Source organism: Python bivittatus, unplaced genomic scaffold (genome assembly GCF_059951505.1).
Source record: "Python bivittatus isolate LINGU-HERP-01145 unplaced genomic scaffold, Pbiv_v1 ctg000590_np1212, whole genome shotgun sequence".
Classification (NCBI taxonomy): Eukaryota; Metazoa; Chordata; class Lepidosauria; order Squamata; family Pythonidae; genus Python; species Python bivittatus.
Genome location: NW_028277086.1, coordinates 31,757,335 through 31,777,059, shown reverse-complemented (window position 1 = coordinate 31,777,059; position 19,725 = coordinate 31,757,335). Strand labels below are relative to the sequence as shown.

At 38.5% G+C, this 19,725-nt stretch overlaps 1 protein-coding gene across 1 annotated transcript; it reads right to left on the bottom strand.

Annotated features, from left to right (window-relative positions):
• Window positions 1–406: 406 nt before the first annotated feature.
• Window positions 407–12,023, bottom strand: SBSPON (somatomedin B and thrombospondin type 1 domain containing). The gene is made up of 5 exons (XM_007424811.3): window positions 11,271–12,023; window positions 7,375–7,563; window positions 5,019–5,109; window positions 3,772–3,951; window positions 407–2,040 (listed from the first exon to the last, which is right to left on the bottom strand). The coding sequence occupies exons 1-5, from the start codon at window positions 11,494–11,496 to the stop codon at window positions 1,923–1,925; spliced, it is 804 nt and encodes a 267-aa protein (XP_007424873.1). The 5' UTR covers window positions 11,497–12,023; the 3' UTR covers window positions 407–1,922.
• Window positions 12,024–19,725: the final 7,702 nt, after the last annotated feature.

Sequence of the window (19,725 nt, the reverse complement as noted above, 5' to 3'; positions counted from 1 at the left end):
ACCAGCACCTGTGACCGGCATCTTCAGAGTGCAGGAGCACAGACAGGAGCAGTTCCAGCAAAACTTCCAGAACACGGCCACACGGCCAGGAAGACCCACACCAGCCATCGTATGCCGGCCGTGAAAGCCTTCGACAATACTTCAAATTGATTATTAATTAATTTTTCATTCTGGAGAGCTTGTAAGAATTACAGGCTAATATCCTGCAGAATCACACAAATACTCCAAGGTTAAAAATTAAGTAGAAGAGAAATCTTAAGCAGACAAGTTTAAGATTCATGTTGTGCCTGTTTTAACCAAGGACATCTTACACTGTTCTACAGAAAGGGGATAGAAACATTTAATTGTTCAGTGCAAGAAATACTTTAACAGAGAAATCATGCTATAAGGCATAGGAATATTTCTGCAATCCTTTCAATAATCCTTTTTATATAACCCAATGACTGATAAATTAGCCACCTGCAATGCTTTCTTGAGTTCACTATCCAAATATGAACCCATTAAGTTCAACTTGTGAGCAACACTGAAATGAAGTGCAGAGATTGCACGTCTGGTAACTCTTCCAATGTGTTCATTTTTAAATCAATTCAGAGTGCTGCATTTTTAATTTGTTAGCTATATGATAGTGTTCATGTGATCAATCAGGTTAATTTTCTTCTCAGTTCTTAATTAGGGGCTCTGCCTTTTTCAAGTCTGCCCAAAGAACTGCTAGGAGTTGTGTAGTATTTGGCGGGAGCAGTATTTTGAAGAATCTGATAGACAAAGGAATTTATTTCAGTGTCAGTGTCTTATTCCAGGAAGGCAACTTGTTTTACAGATTTGGTTGCCTGCTGATGTGAGGCTTTGGTCAGTAATAAAGCTAATTTTAAAGGCTTGCAAGTAATGCAAGGGATTCATTCTCATATAGCAAGGGGCAGGCAATCTGGTATCCTTCAGATGTTTCCCTCATAGTCTTTTGCCATTCATTAAACCTGATGCCCAATAACTGGATTGTACCAGATTGATCCTTACTAAGACTGAAATTTTAAGGCTTATTTTTCTGAACAGTAGTAGATATCTCTAGCTCAATTTTTTTAATGAATCTGCAGATAACAGTCCTTCACTATAGGTATCACAGTGACTAAGTCTTAGATGAGAAGATATTGCTCAGTATCAACTCTGGATACCAGTTACCATATCCTTCAATCTGCTTCTGACTTTTTCCCCCCTATTTTGAGGTAGTTTATTTCCTACCATGCAAGAAGCCTTCCTATCTTTTAAATTCATGTAGAACAAACAGGCTTCCAACAGCTTAGTCCTATATTTGCCTTTTAAGGAACTGAGAGAACCAGTTTGGTGTAATGGTTAAGATATCAGGCTAAAAACTGGGATATTGTGGGTTCTAGCCCTGCCTTAGGCACAAAGCCAGTTGGGTGACCTTGGACCATTCACTTAGCCCTAGGAAGGAGGCAATGGCAAGCCACTTACAAAAACCTTGCCAAGAAAACTGCAGGGACCAGTCCAGGTAGTCACCAGGAGTCAAAAACTGATGAAGGGACCAAAAAGAGAGAGAGAGCAACTGTGATGTTATTTACCATACTTTTGATTTAATCTCAAGAACCTCCAGTTATTCATTTTCAGCTATGAATAAAGCAGTCACTTTTTTTTTTTAAAGAATCAGTGCCCTGTTACAATTGATTTATGCATATGGTTATACAACTTATCTGTTTTAATGGCATTTCACAATAGTTATTAGTAGTGAATTCAGGGAAGACAAATATAATTTTATATAGCTCATTTAACTTTATTCACTCATAAGAAGGACTGAGTATAATGTCAAAAATTGATTTCTCATTTGTTTAATTAATGCCTAAAAGGTTTACATAAGTCCAGGGGTAGATTCCATGCTTCAGGTAAATATATTAAAGTATATATTCACTCTGCTATGTAAAAATAAAACTATGCACAGAAGGGCATGAACATTCTTCCACTTGCTGAATTTTCTTCCAAGTTCCATAGCAGGATGGGTTTCCAACTGCTTGCCAGTGGAGAACTGTATTCCTAAAATGGAAGAGAGATATATTGTCTTAATGGCATGAATATTACTTCATGGAATTTTAACGTCCTGTTAAATATTGAGGGTTGATGTAAATAACGTCTTCCCTGTTTGAATATTCTCAAAGATAATACACCTTGCAATTACAAGAAGCTTATGCAATAATTTGCACTATCCACATAAGAACAAGTTGTATTTTCTGTGACTGAGTTGTAAACTTGTAATGAATACAATGTGATGCAATCATGTTCACCATTTCTTGAACATAAAGGTCCCTTCTCACTCAAGATTCTCATGTCCAGCAGATGCTTTTTATTGGAAAGAGGATGATAGTACAGCTATGTATCACTTTGAAATAGTTCTGAAGAGATGCTTCAGAATGCAAGGGCAAATCTTGGCAACTATTTAAATTAGGTGTCCATGTGAGCATGATAAAAGATGATACTTTAACGAACTAACTCATTAAGACGTCTTTCATGTGACTCATTAAAGAAGCCATGTCTCTCCTCTCCCACTTAGAAGCATGAAAATAAATAGAGATGCTGTATTTATTCTCCCACATATTCCTAAGTATCTGTTGAGTCTTGTTCAAAGCATTCACAGCTTTAGTAGGCAATTATTGATGTTTCTCATGCTGCTCTGAAGGGTCTTCTAGTTCTCCAGCTTTTCAAGAAATGCAGGAGGAAGGAGGAATCAAACATTGCCTCCTTGCCTCATTCCAATGTTAGCAAAACTCTGCTAATGGATATATTGGATCTTACCCTGTATATTTAAGTTACTATAGATTTACTGAACCGGAGTACTTCCTGAATTTTCAGAAGAACTCCATAACTGTTCTCTAACACTGGAGATGCAGAAACAACTCACCTGGAATTCAGTCCAAAAATATATCTTGTATGAGCTGAGATGCCCTATAGTAAATCAAAAATGGCTGCTAAATTGTCTTAATGCAGTCATGGAAATAAAAGTAGGATGAAGTGATAAAGCAGAGGGGCCAAGGAAATAATTAAGGGCTCTGGGATACTGGAACCTACAAGGTCTAGGTTCTCTGTAGCTAAGTTATGGAGAATAGATCATTTTCAACTGCAATTTAATGGAATACAATTTGTTCTTTGATTTTTATTGAAGAAAGAAGCACAGCCATTACTTTTCTATAGTTTTTTAAATTACAATGTAAATCTTACATGTATATTTTACAAAGCCAGATTCTTATATACTTCCCAGTATGCTACCTAGCACAAACCATATCTGAGCATTTGTATCTCTGTAATTGCTTGCTTTAACTCTAGTTAGGACTTGAATACTTTACTAGTACAACTCCATGCACAACAGGGTAGGATTATATCAAAGCCTTTACAATAAGCAAATAGTCTCAATGAAATATTTTGGCCTCAATATCTTGGCTGAATGGGGGAAATAGAATACATGAAGTCTGAGTGTACCTACTCACTACTTATTCTAGTTGAGAGATCGAAACAAAGACATAATTGATTCAAAGCAGTCTTTGAGCAAGTTACTATCTCTACCCATTGAACTCCACAGGCTTATTACAGGGAAAACATTGAGAAGATAATGCTATATATACAACATTGAGTTCTTGAAGAAAAAAAATACAAATCTAATACATGTGTTGGCCTGAGAGTTTTGCTGTACAGTAATTCCTAAATGAAACAAATATGATAGGTATGCTAAGGGCTTATTAATAAAAGATTCAGAGAAGAAACTCAGTTGCTTACCTATCAGCGTCAGTGCCATCTCCAGTACAACGATAGTTACCTCTGTGCATTGCTGGCTCTTGGCAGATTACACATACGGTATAGCCTGCTCGAAGATACTGCATCCATCGAGCATATGGGCGAGTTTCCATAGAGCAGTAAGGAGACAGTGATTCTGTTTTAAATTCCACACAGTAACTCCTTTGGGGAGAAGCATTTGTTACTAATGCAAAAATAAATCTGAAAGGTAATTATAGCATATATATTCTATTAAGTCTTTAGCCAGACAAAATAGCTGTCTGAAAGTTAAAAGTGAATTGTAATAGCAGCTATGGCTCAGACTCTGACTGTAATAAAGCCTGTCTACAAAAAATAAATTGGGGGGCAGGGAGGACTAAGCTTTCCCTGTACAACAATCCTGCTATATCAAGGAGAACAACTTTCTGTCTGTTGAATCACATCTGCCAGTGGTCAGTGAGGCCATCCATTTTCTTACTAACACTGCTTTGGTCTTTCTGATACATCTTTTTTCTTTATTGCCATTCTCTACTCAGCAGCAGACTACCAGGAAGCTACAGATTGCCTTTACTAGTGATGTGGGATTATCTAATTTCAAAAAACACTTGCAAATAATAAAGGCCATACATAGCTGAACAGCCACAGGTTGCCCACCTCTGTACTGCATGAAATATGGGGAGGAAGTCCATGTCAGCTTTAAAATATGACTCTATTAGTAGTAAACTCACTGGGCTATGTTACTAGCATTGGGAATTTCAATTCCGATGTGGGTTTCAAAAAATCAGGATATCAAAATATAGTGTCTGAAGCCTATATATGAAGTCTATCATTCCTTATTTTAAACTACATAAACATTAAAATGGCTTTTTTGTAGAAAAATGTGTATATAATTGCTCATGCTTTGCAAAAATACTGCTTTATTTCACTTTGTTGTAGGCAGTGCTACAAAAATACCCTATTTTTCAACAAATATTCAATGTAGTTAACACCAAAGGGACTAAAGAAAATTCTATGTGAAAAAGAAAAGCAATGGAAACATAAGACTATTCAGAATTATATTTTTAGTACAAGAACTATTTTCATCCCTCTAGCACAGATAGTTGTACAAAATTACCTTCCTCTAATCTAAATTATCCATATGTAATTAATTGGCAGGGTAGCATATATGTATTTCATCTCAGAAACAAATGCAACAGAATTCAAGCAAATTTATCCCCAGAGAAGCTGGTAAAGATTTTAGCCTTAATTACCTAGAATCTTCTGTTTCTGAAGACCACCTTGAGTTTACAGCTGTCTTTTTTCTCTCTTTACTATATTCAGAAGTAGTTATGAAAGCAGGAACTAGGAAGAACAAAATTATTATGAAAACATTTCATAAAGCTGACATTGCTATTTAACTAACTGGGAGTAAAAAAAAGATGTGTAAAGTAAGTCTGGACAAGGTTAAAACTGTCTACTCCATCCTTTGGTATACAGTGGTATTTAAAAGTTTGTGAACACTTTTGAATTTTCAATATTTCTACATAATTATGACCTAAATGTGTCATAAAATGTGATTGGTTCTCTATACAAGTCCTAAAACTAGATAATCCTAGTTTAGAGAACCTGATTAAGCAAATAAATAAAAAAACATAATTGTTCATTTATTCATTGAGGAAAATGATCCAAAGCTACATATTTGTGTGTGGCAAAAGTATGTGAACTTCTAGGATTATCAGTTCATTTGAAAGAGAAATTAGAGCCAGGTGTTTCAATCAATGGGATGATAATCAAGTGTGAGGTCCTGCCTTATTTAAAGAACAGAATTCTGGGTATTCACTAACAAAGTCTGATCTTCACAGCATAGGGATGTGGAAATGTATTGTGGCTTGAACAAAGATTTTAGAGGTGGCATCTAGCTGAATATGAACATATTAACACTCTTCTGCATATAGGCTGCTGCAACTGACTTCAAAGCTAGAGATGATATGCTGTCAAGAAGGACTATACAAAATATTTTTTAGTTACAAGCTTATGAACAAATGCTCAATGGTTACAAACCAATGTAACATATCCCAATATTTGTATTTCATTGAAAGGTTCTCAAGCATCTAGCTGAATGAAGATTTGTTAAGCACATTATAGATTTGTTTGCTTGGTAATATTCTTATCCATCTTTACATATTTTCATATTTTTTTCTGAAGAGTCCTAGCATATAGTCCTTCAATTAAAAAGTGACATGTTTTTATTGTGTAACATTTAATATATATCTGAAAATAGACTTGTGACATCACCCAATTTTTAGGAAAGGAAAAAATGCAGCAAGTTTAAAAAGTGGGTATTTAAAAATGATTATGGCTGTCTCCACTAAGATTTGTATGAAAGAACTGTATGGCTGCAGCAGAATGATAACCTCAAACAGTCACACAGCATGTAGGCACTACAGGTAGTCCTTGCCTAATGACCGTTCACTTAACAATGGTTCAAAGTTACAGTGGCCTCAGAAAAAGTGCTTTACAAGCCATACTTCCATTTATGACCATTGCAAACCTGTTACACCACCACCACCCCTGCAGTCAAGTGATTGTGATTTGTGATCTTTTTTACAATGGTGATTAAGTGAATTAAGTGGTTGCTAAGTGAATCACATGCTTGTTAAGTGAATTCTGGCAAAAAAAGTCCATTGGAGAAGCTGGATTTGCTTAATGACCACATGATTTGCTTTACAACCATGGTGATTTGCTTAATAACTGTTGTAAAATTGGGTCTGGTCATGTGGTGACTCCTTTAATCACTGCCCCCTTAGTGACCAATTTTCTGGCCTCTATTGTGGTCATTAAACAACTACCTGTACTACATAATGACAACCATCTCCAGATGACTCAAATGGTCGTTTATGGCAGCCCCAAGAACAATCCACTCTCATGACTGTCCACTTTATGCTGATGAATAAACTGCCTCCTAGTAAACCATGATTTGCAAGTTGGGAGCTAGGATTGAATACATGTTCCATACCTCTAAACCAATTGTCCACTTCTTTCCATTAACTGTGATTGTGTGTTTGTGTACCTTTGAGTCAGTGTTGACACCTGGTGACTGCCAGGACATTGGTGACACCTGGTGACTGCCAGGAAGTATTCAACAAGCTGTTGTCTGTGACATATCAGCAATACACAATTACTCCACAGTATTCCATGTTGCTTTTGAAGATGTGGTTACACGCTTCTCTATGTGAAGCTGCTGAAAGCCTAACATGGGAAGGATGACATATGCTTCTCTTTTGTAGATTGCTTCTAGAATTGTGCCTTACATTCATCATCTCTGGGAATATGGCATTTTATATCTGCAAATACAATCAGCACCTTTTTTCCCCAGGGACAGTGTAAGGACAGAAATCACCCATAATGAATTGCAAGCATGTAAATTGCTTATTTAATCTCCACACCATCTACCTGGTTCAGCTAGCCTACACTGGCTTACAGAGAAAGAAAGTCTTACATTCTGGAAAGTACCATATTCTTCCTAGATTTTGACCGCAGCAAGTTGTAATCAATGGAGATTAAAAAAAAAATTCAATGTATAAGGATGCAAACTGTATGACAGAGAGAAATGGGAGGCATGTGTACCATCTCCACAATCCTGCCCTTCACGAGTTGTATATTCCAGGCAACCAGCTTTTTCTTCCAACAGAGGACAAGGCTCCCCCCCATTTTTTGGCTCTTGTTGAATGATACGTGTACGCATCCGGAAGGTAGGTTTACATTGCTCTGCACAGCCACTCCAGTGACTCCATTCCCCAACAACACATGGAAGAGCTACAAAAGAATTGTAAAAAATACTATCACTTTACAATGAAACTCATGGGAATCATTTGCCCACTGTGAAAGATGTATCTTTTCCCTATAACATTTAACAAAACTTACTCAATTGATTTGGTAGGTCACATAGGCTGCTTTTTCCTGAAGAAATCTGATTAAGAAGAGCAGAAGTTAACACTGGTCTGCCATTTTCAAAACTATTGTGGAAGTAAATGAAAGTTGTTTTACAAACCGTATTTTATTTTCACTTGCATATCCATCTGGGCCCCATACTTAGAGAACTTTCCCCCTCTTCCTTCATTCCAAAAATAACATTCAAACCATAACTCAAAATATTCTTGTCCATGAAATGATTTTACATTTTCATATTCAAACAACTAATCACAACTTTTTTTTTCAGCCCATCATCCATAATGTATAAGCAGTCTCCTAAAATGTTAACTGGTACCTACATCAATACATATATATTTTTCAGATCATCTTTAGTACCTTCAAAGTCCACCTGTGATCCTGAAACACAGGTTGGGAACCACAACACCAAACAATACTGTATTGGCATGTAATGATCATGGTTCCTTTCTTGATGTTTGTTTATTTGATTTATATAGCCATGTCTCACTTTTACGTGATATGGTACTAAAATGAAGGAAATTATACTAAAGAAGTTGTTTTGAAGCAAATAAAGGTGCCATCAGATTATTTAGAGTGGGGCTAACACTTGTTACTTGTGTTGTTCCAAGCTTCTCAGAAGCCTGCATGACAAAAGACTCTCAGATTTTCTGCAATTTACAGAAAATTTGGAAGGAAGCAGATGCCAGCAAGGAGATCCTATGCATATCGATTGGTGCATGATTAGGATTCAAGTGGAAAATGCTTTCCGATATTACTAAAAGTGGTTAGGGCTCAAGATTAAATACATTATTTTTAAATCTAAGTTGACACTCAGGTTTAAACATGGTGTATAACATTACCTTATAGACTAATTGAAACTGCATGTATTTGCATGTCTTAATATATGCATCTATTTAAATAGTTCTACCCGAGTCCTAAACCTGCATTTGCTATCCACTAAAGCCATTTTTACTTTCCTATACTTTCCGTTTGCCATTATCTTCCCAAACATATGCATGCTTAAGTCCCATTGTTCCATTCTGATGCCACAAACTTATTCATCTGCTGCTTGATATGCCTCCTGAAAGTCCAGCCACAGCTAAAGCAAGCCAGTTTTCATGCAGTTAAGCCAATGGCCCATGGAGGAAAGGGAAAACAATTTGAGGAATTGTTTGGCAAAGACAGGCATAAAGCCAAGTTATTGTTTATTGACATTTATAGACGTTGAGCACAGCTAAAATATGTTGGATCAAAAATTAAAGTTGGAACTTTATTTTTCTTGCAACAAAAAAGGACAATCCTATCCCCATAGTCACCAAAGAGCTATCAGTGATAGTTGGTTACCAATGATCTTCCCCAGACTCCCCTCCGTAGTTTATTCTCAGAAGTGGATAGTGGGACAGCACTAAAATCAATGGGGGGGAGAGGAGAACAGGTAAAAGGAGGGCTAAGCCTCCTTGTGCAAGCAATTTTAAGCAGTAATTTGTGCAGATGTGCCCACAGTACCATTAAGAGGGAAATCCATTGCCCCAAATTCCACCTTTGCTTTTATCTACCTCCAGGCTAAGATCCAGTCCCGATTAAATGCATCCTGTCTAACTGATTTCATGACCATGCATGAAGTCATTTGCCAATCGGATCTCACTGTTCCCTGAAGCAGGATCCTTCCTCTGTGCTCCACGGATTAATCCATATAATCTATTCACAACACACCAATTAGAGCACAAACAAAGCTGGCACACCAGTCCAAGATGCTGGCAGAGTAGACAGCCCCAAAAGATTTGTGCAAACAGTACAAGGGGGAGCTCATAATTCGGGAATATTGTATAAAATAAAAAGTGTTCCTTCAAGATGCCTTTTGAATTGCAAGATTGCCCCTAGGATTCTCATTTGAAAGGCATCCTCCCACACCAGTTCCTTGTTCCCCAGCTGTGTAAAAAGAATTGATTCATCCTTTATGCCTCTCTTTAAAAAACTGTTCCAATGGGAGGGCATGGGCTTTGGTTTCCATAGTCTGGATCTGGCTGGTAGCCTAAAAAATGTACTTTTAAAAACACAGAAACCAAAACTTCTTGCACTCACTACAGTATCAATGACTGAATTATAGAAAGGAACAGCTAAGGCTGTTCCTCTTACTATGTGTGTGGATCTCCCCTGTTATTACTCTTAAAGACTGTAAGGTTGACCATCATCATGAACTGCAGAGGGGGCCAGAGGTAGAAAGACAGGTGGGTCTTCTGAACCCCATTAGGGTCCTACTTTTCACCCTTACAATTCAAGCAGTTGTACTGAGAGTAAGAAAAACACGAAAGAAGAAAACAAACTATTTCATTGGATTATTAGCATATAATATATAGGGCGTCTATAAAGTCCTTGTGCAGTTTTAATTGTTTATATCTTATACAGAAGTGAAATTAACAATTTGTAAAACGCAACAGAGAAGGAATTTGAGATGTAGCATATTTATTTGTAGGAAAGTCAACCTTCAATATATCAACCATCATTCTGAATACAAAGTATAGCATAATTTTGAAATTCTCCGAACATGCAATTATGTTTGACATAGCATTGATCACATTTGTTATTCTGGGATCCAAATCCATTTTATTTAAATCTTGAATAAATTCCCTCTCTGTTGCATGTACAGACGGTTTATATCTTACATAGAAGTGACATTGTTAATTATCAAAACTGCACAAGGACTTTATAGACCACCTGTATTGTTACTCCTCCCCATAACAAATCTAACAAAGGTTGCTGCATTCATACACACTTTTTAATAACTTATTAACTTTTAATAGGTTAATTCAACTTGCAAAGGAATCCATTGTCTTCATTTTTAAAGCTTAAACCTGACCCCCAGATAAATACTCACTGAAGTTTGCCTGAGTCATTTCCTTATATTTTTGTCCTTCATTTGGATTTCCATATTAAAGAAAAGCCAGGAAAGGTGGGGAGTTTTAAGTTTTGCACCAAGTGTTCTTACAGACCTTTTCTTCCTTTTGGGAGCAAGAAAAAATGGCAAGGGGAAGGAAATAGCAGTGAAAGCTGAATTTTGCATTGCAAAACTCAAACCCTGGGTTCCCATGACAGACTAGAGCAGGATAACAGGCGACTGGGTAATTTGTGATTCAGCCTGTTGGGGGAATTCAGCTACTCTCTTAGCGTGTGGTGTGAATTTAGCCCTCGGATGAGCTATAATATGGTTTATTTGCTTCGGCTTGGCATTATGTTATGTGAAGGGAGTAGTTGTGCTGTCAAGATTCCACAAGTTGTGTAAACCCACCCCGAAGTTGCCAAGAAGCAGCCACCCATCTGGAATTTAAAAGAGAATGCGTTTCATTCTTTATTATTTACCCCAACGACCATTTACCCCAATCGAAAAAGCAAAGGTTAGTTCTCCTCGAAGAGGGGTACTGGGGGTAAAGGCAGTGGTTCCTTAACCACAGTTTCCTCTTCCTTTAGAGCGGCTGAAAAACCGCTCCCCACTACCGCCAGTAACGCTTTGGAGGCGAACCACCATCGCGTGGGACCTCGCTCAGCGGCAGGTGCTTTCAGGTGGTCGGCGCTTCCTGGGCGGGGTCCCAGCCTACCTGGGCACGCCTGGGCGTAGTCATAACAACAGTCGCCGGTCTGTTCGCACGCCTCGTCGCAGAAGCAGGCCCCGTAGGTTCTGTCAAGGCGCCAGCCGGTGGTGGCGCAGGTCCGATCCCGGCCGGGACAGCAGCGCCTTTCTTCCGCGCAACCCGCTCCGGCGAGGCGCCCGACCGCCGAAAGCGTCACCAGAGCCAGGATGCCCGGGGCAGCTCCGATGCCCATCTCCCCGCCTCGAGGGCAGAGTCCGCCAGTCGCGAACACCGAGGGGGCGCCCTCGCGTCGGCCTCTCGGTTCTCTCCGCGCTACTGGGCGAACTGAGCGCGAAAAAGAAACTCGGGCCGCGAAGTCCGTGCAAGTTGCCCGCTGCTTTTCTGGGAGGTCGGGATTCTGCGCGGCCGCGCGCTTGTCTCCCTCCCTCGGGAGAGGGCGAGGGATGCTCTGAGCCGCCGCCGCCGCCGCCGCCGCTCGTCCTTTCAGGGCAGGGTCGGGAACGGGCGCGGCTGGCAGAGAAGCGCGCCAAAGGCCAGGGGCAGCGTCGCTCCGCCTCTCTCTGCAGCCGCGGCTGACCTCGTTCTCCGGGACGGAATCCCTCGCCCTCGGACCTTTCTTAAAGAGTCGCTCATCCTAACCGGGAGTTAAGCCTCAGCTCTGCGTTTGCCTGAGGGCACGTAATTTGCCCTTGATTAATTGCAGTCAGGTAGCTCTTTTTGATGAAGGAAGCCCTGCCTGTAAATCATGCCCGTACAGAAAAACGCTGCCAGGAGGTTGTCAAGGAAAAGTGAGTGTGATTGTCTTTCAGAGTCCAATCACCTTTGCGGCTGCCTCCGCAATGACTTTCCAACAGCTAGGACGATGTGAAGACTCAGGTAGGCCTCAGTGTGGGCAGATAGGGAACAGATAAAAAATAAAGTAAGCTTGAAAAAATCCAACAGGTAAACTTTGAAAGAAGTTTCAAGCATTGCGAAAGTAAGTAGCAAAATAGCCTTAAAAAGAAAACCTTTTAAGGAACTGGAAGACAGGTTCCAGTTTCTACAATGGCTGAGTTCACACTCGTTCAGCCAAAGTGTGGCATACTTTTAGGTGGCTTAGCAGCTGTATAAAACTAATCAGAATGTTTTGTATACTAATGTATGGGTTTCAAGTGAGATTAGGGCTGCAAACATCAACATGTCCATCACCTGGCAGCAAAGAGTTGAAGTTTCTATATATTTTTGCTGTCCATTTATGAATTCCATAAATTGTGATTAAACAAGCCATGGCTTATCAGATGTGTTTATGTAACATAGTCATGTTTTTTTTTCTAAACTTGTAAAATAAATCATTTCTTTCTTTACTACAATACATACATTATGTTGATGCATTTTTGTTTTCTCCAAAGAGTTCAAGGCAGAGTAAATGGTTCTTTCTTAGTTGGAAATTCTGAACACCCTGAGATAGCAATTTCCAGATGGTAGTATGTTGATTTTTTGTAACAAAAACAAAGTATTATGGTATCTTAAAGTGAAAGGAAACATAGCAAATGTATTTTGTGTTGGATAGAGCAGATTGTTATCCGTAAAAGTTTATGCCACTGTCAGCTCTCTGAGGTAGATGCAATCAGGAAACTGACTCCACAGAAAGATTAGTTCTGTACTTCATTGAGATAGGCTACAGCAGCAGAATCTTGCAAGCCTGATTGTACTTTACCTCCCCTCCCTCTTATACCCCAGTGAATCAGGGAGGAACCTGCCTGAGTCTCTTCTGAATACTATCCTGTTTCCCAGGACTTAAGGAATGTTTCAGCCCTCTTTGCTTATATAAGAATTCTTTCCTTTTTCCCTCAAGATCATCTCCCTGACTCCCTACAGCAGTGTTTCTCAACCTTGGCAACTTTAAGTTGCTGGCTGGGGAATTCTAGGAGTTGAAGTCCACCTATCTTAAAGTTGCTAAGGTTGAGAAACACTGCTCTACAGCCAGAGATGAACAACCCTTTGATAGCCAGACCCAAAGAACACACTAATAAGAATTGTAGTGGCTGAACTAATGACCCAAGGAGGTTGAGGCTTTTCTACTTTTATTGGGTTTCAGGGAGGGTTTTTTTTCAAGTTTTCTTAACCTTCTCAGAGAAAAGGCAAGATAAAAATGCAATGAACAACTAATCATTCAATAGTGTTAAGCCTACTTTAGGGTGCACCAAATATACTTGTAACTTTAAATTTTGGGGAGTCATGGTGTCCCAGTTTGGCAGGGTGGTAGGAAGCAGAGAATGGGAAAAAAAGTCAGCCAAAAAAATTCTGGGCCAGCAATATTTAAATTTAAACATTACAATGGCATTTAAGTAATACTATGCTAGTGTTGAACACACACACACGTTTACAAGCAAGCTGTGTTTCAGCAATAAATGACAATATATGGAGTAACAGCTTGTATTGTGTTCATATGCAAGAGACAAATAAATACTAACGTAACATTCTAAGTAATTTCCCAGGAAATATTTGTATTAAGTAGTCTGTAGATTCAATTTTCTCCAATGTTTTCTTCCTCCAGCAGAATTTATAATCTGAGGCTTCAGGGGACAATGCAGTCTCTGAAGCGTCTGAGTGAAATCTTCCAGAAACTGCCATCGGTTATTACCAAATTGTAGTTTTTAAGGTGACACAATGAGAAAGTGACTAAATATGTAGCTGGAGAATAATCATATTTATTGTGCTTTTTAAAATTAAATTCTTATGAAATATCCTGCCTTCCAGGTAAAAAGACTAGCAAAGTACAGTGTTTGAGATAGTAGAACTTTTAAAACCATATTCCTAATTTAATTACTTTCATATATTGTGCCTAAGGTACTATTTAACTAAATTTTGAAAGATGTGATTTAATGCAAAATAACCTAGAAGAAAAAACAAAGCTTTAAATACAGTTAATCTATAATAGTCTGTTAGAAACAAATGAATAGGACTAAAATGGATATAATATTACTTTTAAAAAATTAACTTTTTCTAACTTGCAAAGCAAACTATTAAAAAATTTAGGGCAAAGAAAGATTTTTGGGGAGCGGAAGACCCAAAACAGCCCAATGAATATTAGTAATCTCAGTAGCCACAGAATGTCTTTTAGAGGTCCTTAGATGAAAATTGAGATGAAATTAAGCATTCTGTTAAAGAGCATGTTTGGTATCTGGTGGCAGTGGTATAAATATAGGGGAGGCAGTCATCTAGGGCATGTAGGCAAAGGTTACCCCTCGCTACCCTTTCCTTCCCCAGTGCCTGCAACGTGCCTGATTGCTTGGAGCATTGCCAACATATATGTTCAGAAAAAAAACCAGACGGGTGCTAGAAGGCAGGCCAGAGATAATGTATTCTGTACCTTGTTACTGCCAGGTCTGGATTTTTGCAACCCAACGTGTGGAGCCCTAATAGGCTCATAGTAGAAAAGAAGTTTGGGAGGGAATGAGTGATGGGGGGGGCAATGTTGCTCCTACCTCCACTTTTGCTGTCACTCCTGAATCAGCTGTTGCTTCAGCAGCAGTGATAATAGGCTCTAGAAGCAGAGGCCTAGCCACTCCCCTGGCAATCTCTACTATTCACACTCTTCCTCCTTACTGGTTATGAAGGAATAAGAGGAGAAAGAATAAGAATTCCATATCTGGGATGCAAAAATCCAGTAAATGCCAGCAGATAAATACCAGAAACTCCAACTAGGTAGCAACAACACCATACAGAAAACTCTCTGAAGTCATCTAGTGGTCACCTGGATATTTGCAGCCCAGATGTAGTATGCCTAAGAGAAAGACTTTAAGGCAGCTGAGTGGTGGATCTTCTGAGAGTACCAAGCATCAAGCAGAAGTGGGGAAAGGGTGTTTGGGTAACAGGAAATGAAGGGAGGCTTCAAGACAGGCACAACTATACATCTCTGTTCTTCCACGAACTTAGCCTTGCATTCAGAAACTAGGTAACAGCAGAAACTTCAAGGACTCAGTACTGCTAGGATAGGTGTTTTATTGCAGACAAAAGTTGTCATATAATGTAGAAGATTTCCTCGATGTAGAACACAGAAATCAAGCCCTAATATATCTCTCCAAATTTTAAGCCTTTTCCTCCATTCTTTTTGAGTCAGTAGAATAATGGCCATTTTTCCCCCAGCCTTGAGACTAGAATGCACCTGTTCTGTGTTTACACAGTCTGCTGGGCCTGAGTATGTCTGCTTCCTGCCTCACCAGCTTCACCTCCCTCACTCTCTAATTTTTCACTCCCCTCATTGGACCTGGAGGTACCAGGTGCATCATCTTCTGTCACCCCCACCACGTGAAACTGCTTCTCCATGGTTTTTATTGACCTTTGTTCTTCCACAACATGTGCTGCCCCAAGAGTATTCAGCAGCTTCATTCAAAAGCACCACCTTCTGCAATTTCTGTTGCTCAGCATCTCCATCAAGTCAGCTGTCTTTGATGAATCACAAGTAGCCATCCTGCCTAATAAATCTGACTAGCAAGCAGTTCCTAGAATAAAACAGAATCTTTCTCTTTTTTCCTACTCTTTAAATCTCTCTCTTCTCTGGGCCAAACAGACCCTTGTGGATAGCAGATAGTTTTACACAGCAGAAAGAATGCATAGAGAGAAACTCTAAAGTTAGGAATATAACTTTTATCTGAAAGCATTCTTGAGTGTGTTACTTGTGTGAAAGAAAAATAAAGACAAGCTTTATTTAAGAAATAGCATAATGCTAGGAAAGCCTGAGTGATTTCAATGTATGAGTATTTACAGCTAAGAGCTTGTAGCATCCTCTCCTCCATCTCATTATGGAGAGAGAAGAAATCAGGTAAATACCTGACCTGTGCAGGTCAGAGTCAGAACAGAAAGAAGACTGAACTGTGGGAGGAAGTAATAAAAGCTCTGAGAATATCCGCTTAACCAATAGGGGGCATGTTGGAGCAAAGTGCAAAATAAATCTTTTAGACAAGGAAATGACATTAAAGTGCAGGGTCCATCTACTAAATACCTGTATATTTTTTTGCTGTAGTAAATAGGCTTAGAAATGCTAAAAATTGGTGCATGCAGAGTTGAGTTCCATCAACTGGAAGCCATGGTGCTCCTACCTCCATTTTTGTTTCTGTGAGTTGGAGTTGACAAAGTCTCCTGCTTTGGGAAGAGGACAGGTGGACCTCTCCATCCAATTGGTGAAATAAAGGTTTCCATACCACAAATTGTGGATTCTATTATAAATAAGATGATTAGGCAAGGCAACAGTTCTGGAAAATATGTTGAATAAATATATGAACTGTCTCAAAAGGAGGAAATGGCATGACAGGGAATGAAATGAGCCATATTAGAAAAGAGGTAAGTTACCACCTAAATTGTATCTCATTTGAATAACGCTCCCACCTCTTGTGGGAGGCTGGGTTGTTACTTTGGTAATGGAGTACTTGATTAGTGTGGGTTGTTTTCCGATAGACTTGGGTTTCTAATTTGCTAAGTCTAAGAACATTATTCAAACCAGCACAAATGTACTGCAGCAACCCACAACAGCAGAAAAAGGAAACAGACCACCTATACAACATCTTCCAACAAAATGGATTTCCATGCAATTTTATCAAAAAGTGCTTGACCACTCAACCTACTACATGGACAGACAGTTCAACCCTGAGCTACACATATTCTCTTCTACTGGAATCTTGCAAGACTAATTGTGCTGTTCCTCCTCCTCCTCCTCCTCCTTATAGTTCAGTGAAAGGGAGGTGTGTGTCTGAGCCACTTCCAAATGTTACCTTGCTGTTCTGAACTTTAAAAAGGTTTCAGCCCTTTTTGCACAGGTTACAATTTCTGGTTCTCTTCATCAAGGTCATCTGCCTTACCCTCTGCAATAGCTCACGAATTTACATACATACAGCTAATGTCTCAGCTGATCACTGGCTAATCTAATCTTGGAAGCTAAGGAAGATTTAAAATTTCCAGCACAGGGAATGGTATTTCTTCAAGGAATCTCAGTGCTGTACACTCAACTGGGATGTTGGAAAAACACCCTAAAGAAGGCAATCGCAAACCACTTCTGTATGCTGCCAAGGAAACTCCTGTATCAAAGAAATCATCCAGGAATTGAGCATGTTTTAAAGGAGACTGCCTAAAAAGATTATCTCTCCATGGAGAATTAACTATCTGAATTTCTAAAAGACATCTTGGCAATGCCCAGTGTTCATTAAAAGCATTACTGTGCTGGGCGGTAGGAATTACCCAAGTATTGTTCTAACATTTAATTAAATTGGTATAAAATATTCCTGTTCTCCAGTCATTTGTTTCTGGTTCTGCAAGATACATTTTATTCCCTGTGCTGGAAATTTTAAAGGTGGTTTTCCATTGCTGTGGGGTTTGTAATCCAAGTTTTAATTTCTCGAAGTATGGACAAATCCAACATAATTATAAAACAAAGGGGGCATGATACTAAATTGGTAATGTGTAATGTAGTCAATTTTGATTTGTCCCAAAGTTTGTTAGAGGAAAAACCTGTAACAAATATCAATATCAATGAAAGATATAGAATAGATTTAATGTAAATGAAAACAAGGATGCAGGATATGCATGGTAATACTTAGCAACTAGCTATTGGGTGCTCTAATTAAAGTGTGTTACACAATTAGAAAAAGAATCAGGCCAAACTAGCTGATCAAATTAAGGGAAGGACAATGAAAAGTGTATCATACCAGAGAAGAAAGAGATAAACCAGATTATTTTATTTTAAATGGGAGCCCCTTGTAACCTGACATTCTCCAGATGCATTAAGATCGCATCATCGAAAATTCTCAGTGAGCATGATGGTAAGCTTTCATAAAAAATAATTAAATAATTAAATTAAACTGTGATATAGACTGAAATATAAAATAACAGTAGGATATAGTGCCTACTGTTCTACACAATTCATTTTATAATCAAAATGTTCTACAGAATTGTATTATAATCCTTGTACCTGCATTCACTGATTAATCAACTATCTCCAAAAAAGAGTATCAAGTGTGCTCTTCGATCTACATGTTATGCCTAAATTTCATGAAGAGCTTCCTTTAACTACTTGCTGATTCAATATATGATTTGTTCTGCATTTATTCTTTTCAACACAATACTGTATGGCAGTGTTTCTCAACCTTAGCAACTTTAAGATACGTGGACTTCAACTCTCAGAATTCCCCAGCCAGCATCCATATGAGTGTTCTGGGTTTGTCAAAATCAGTAACAGCAATAAAGTACAGTAATATCAGATTTAGATTCTGACAAGACAGTCAAGGCAATACCTAGAGCAGCTTTCCCCTACTTGCTATCCTCCAGATATGTTAGAATTATCTGAGTTGAAATGCAGCACAGGCCTTTCAGTTTGAGAAAAGCTGGTCTATGGAGCAATATAAAAGTAAACGTACAGCAGGGAACATAAATAAGCTTTGCTGCTCAGGACAAATAATAAATTTGACCTAGAAACTTTAGAAATGTAGGAAGCTACCAGATGACAAACTACAGTCTGGTTGGGTTTCCATATTACATTAAGTCATTTTTTTTTTGTTTAATCATTTATTTAATAAATTACAATTGTATAGTTTCACCCATAAGCTAAATCGTGGTGTATAACCCACAATGGGAGAGTTCAAATAACATACTGAAACAAAACCAAAGAGACTACTTTATGACATATATATCTAGGCAATTTCTACTGGAAAACTAAGAAGCTGATCAAACTGGGCAAACTGTGGTTCTCAAGGTAGAGAAAGGTCTTAACTCACATCTGTTCTCTGTAAGTGAAGATGTCATGAATTGAATCTGGGACCTTTTACATGTGAAACAAGTGATCTTCTACTTAATATGGTCTTTCTCACAGGTTCCAGTGTCTTTAACAGTCATGCGACAGCCTTATTCCACAGCTATAGTTTTCTCAGATGTAATGATGGAGAAAGTTTGGACCTAATGTGTAGTTCTCAAAAACATCAATAACCTCAGCTGGAACCTTAACAAATATAGAAGAGGTCATTAAAGTTACAGTACGTAAACTCCAGTGAGTAGGATTATGTCAAAAAGTGTGTTTTGAGGTCCAGCATTCAACCTGACATATGAAATTGGCTCAAACAGATACTTGGGTAGTGTGCAGATATGTATACAGAGAGAGAAAACACTGCTGGGAAAGATGGATACAAACAAACGATATCTCATTAGACTTCATGAAAGGAGCAGAGGTTTTCATAATATTTATATGAACATTTATTTAAATCTCAAAGACCTTCAACACATATAGTTTTAAATGTAACATTTCCCAGACATTAGCTGCAGATTGTCTAAACTAATTCCCTCTGTTCACACCATATGTGGAACAATGAGTGAGATTTTATAGCATAGTTCTCATTTTAAGTTTTATACTGGGTGTTTAAACTCACACACATATATGTTGGCACAGTAAAGTAGCATTAGCTATACAATTGCACCATTGGAAACTATGTTCCTTTTC

What these genes read in the sequence shown, in the direction of transcription:
- SBSPON (XM_007424811.3), bottom strand. Translation starts at nt 11,496, where the DNA reads ATGGGCATCGGAGCTGCCCCGGGCATCCTGGCTCTGGTGACGCTTTCG. An exon ending in TCAGAAACAGAAGATTCTAG is followed by an intron (nt 3,952 to 5,018) that starts GTAATTAAGGCT and finishes TTCTCCCCAAAG; the next exon opens with GAGTTACTGTGTGGAATTTA. An exon ending in GATGGCACTGACGCTGATAG is followed by an intron (nt 2,041 to 3,771) that starts GTAAGCAACTGA and finishes CTTCCATTTTAG; the next exon opens with GAATACAGTTCTCCACTGGC.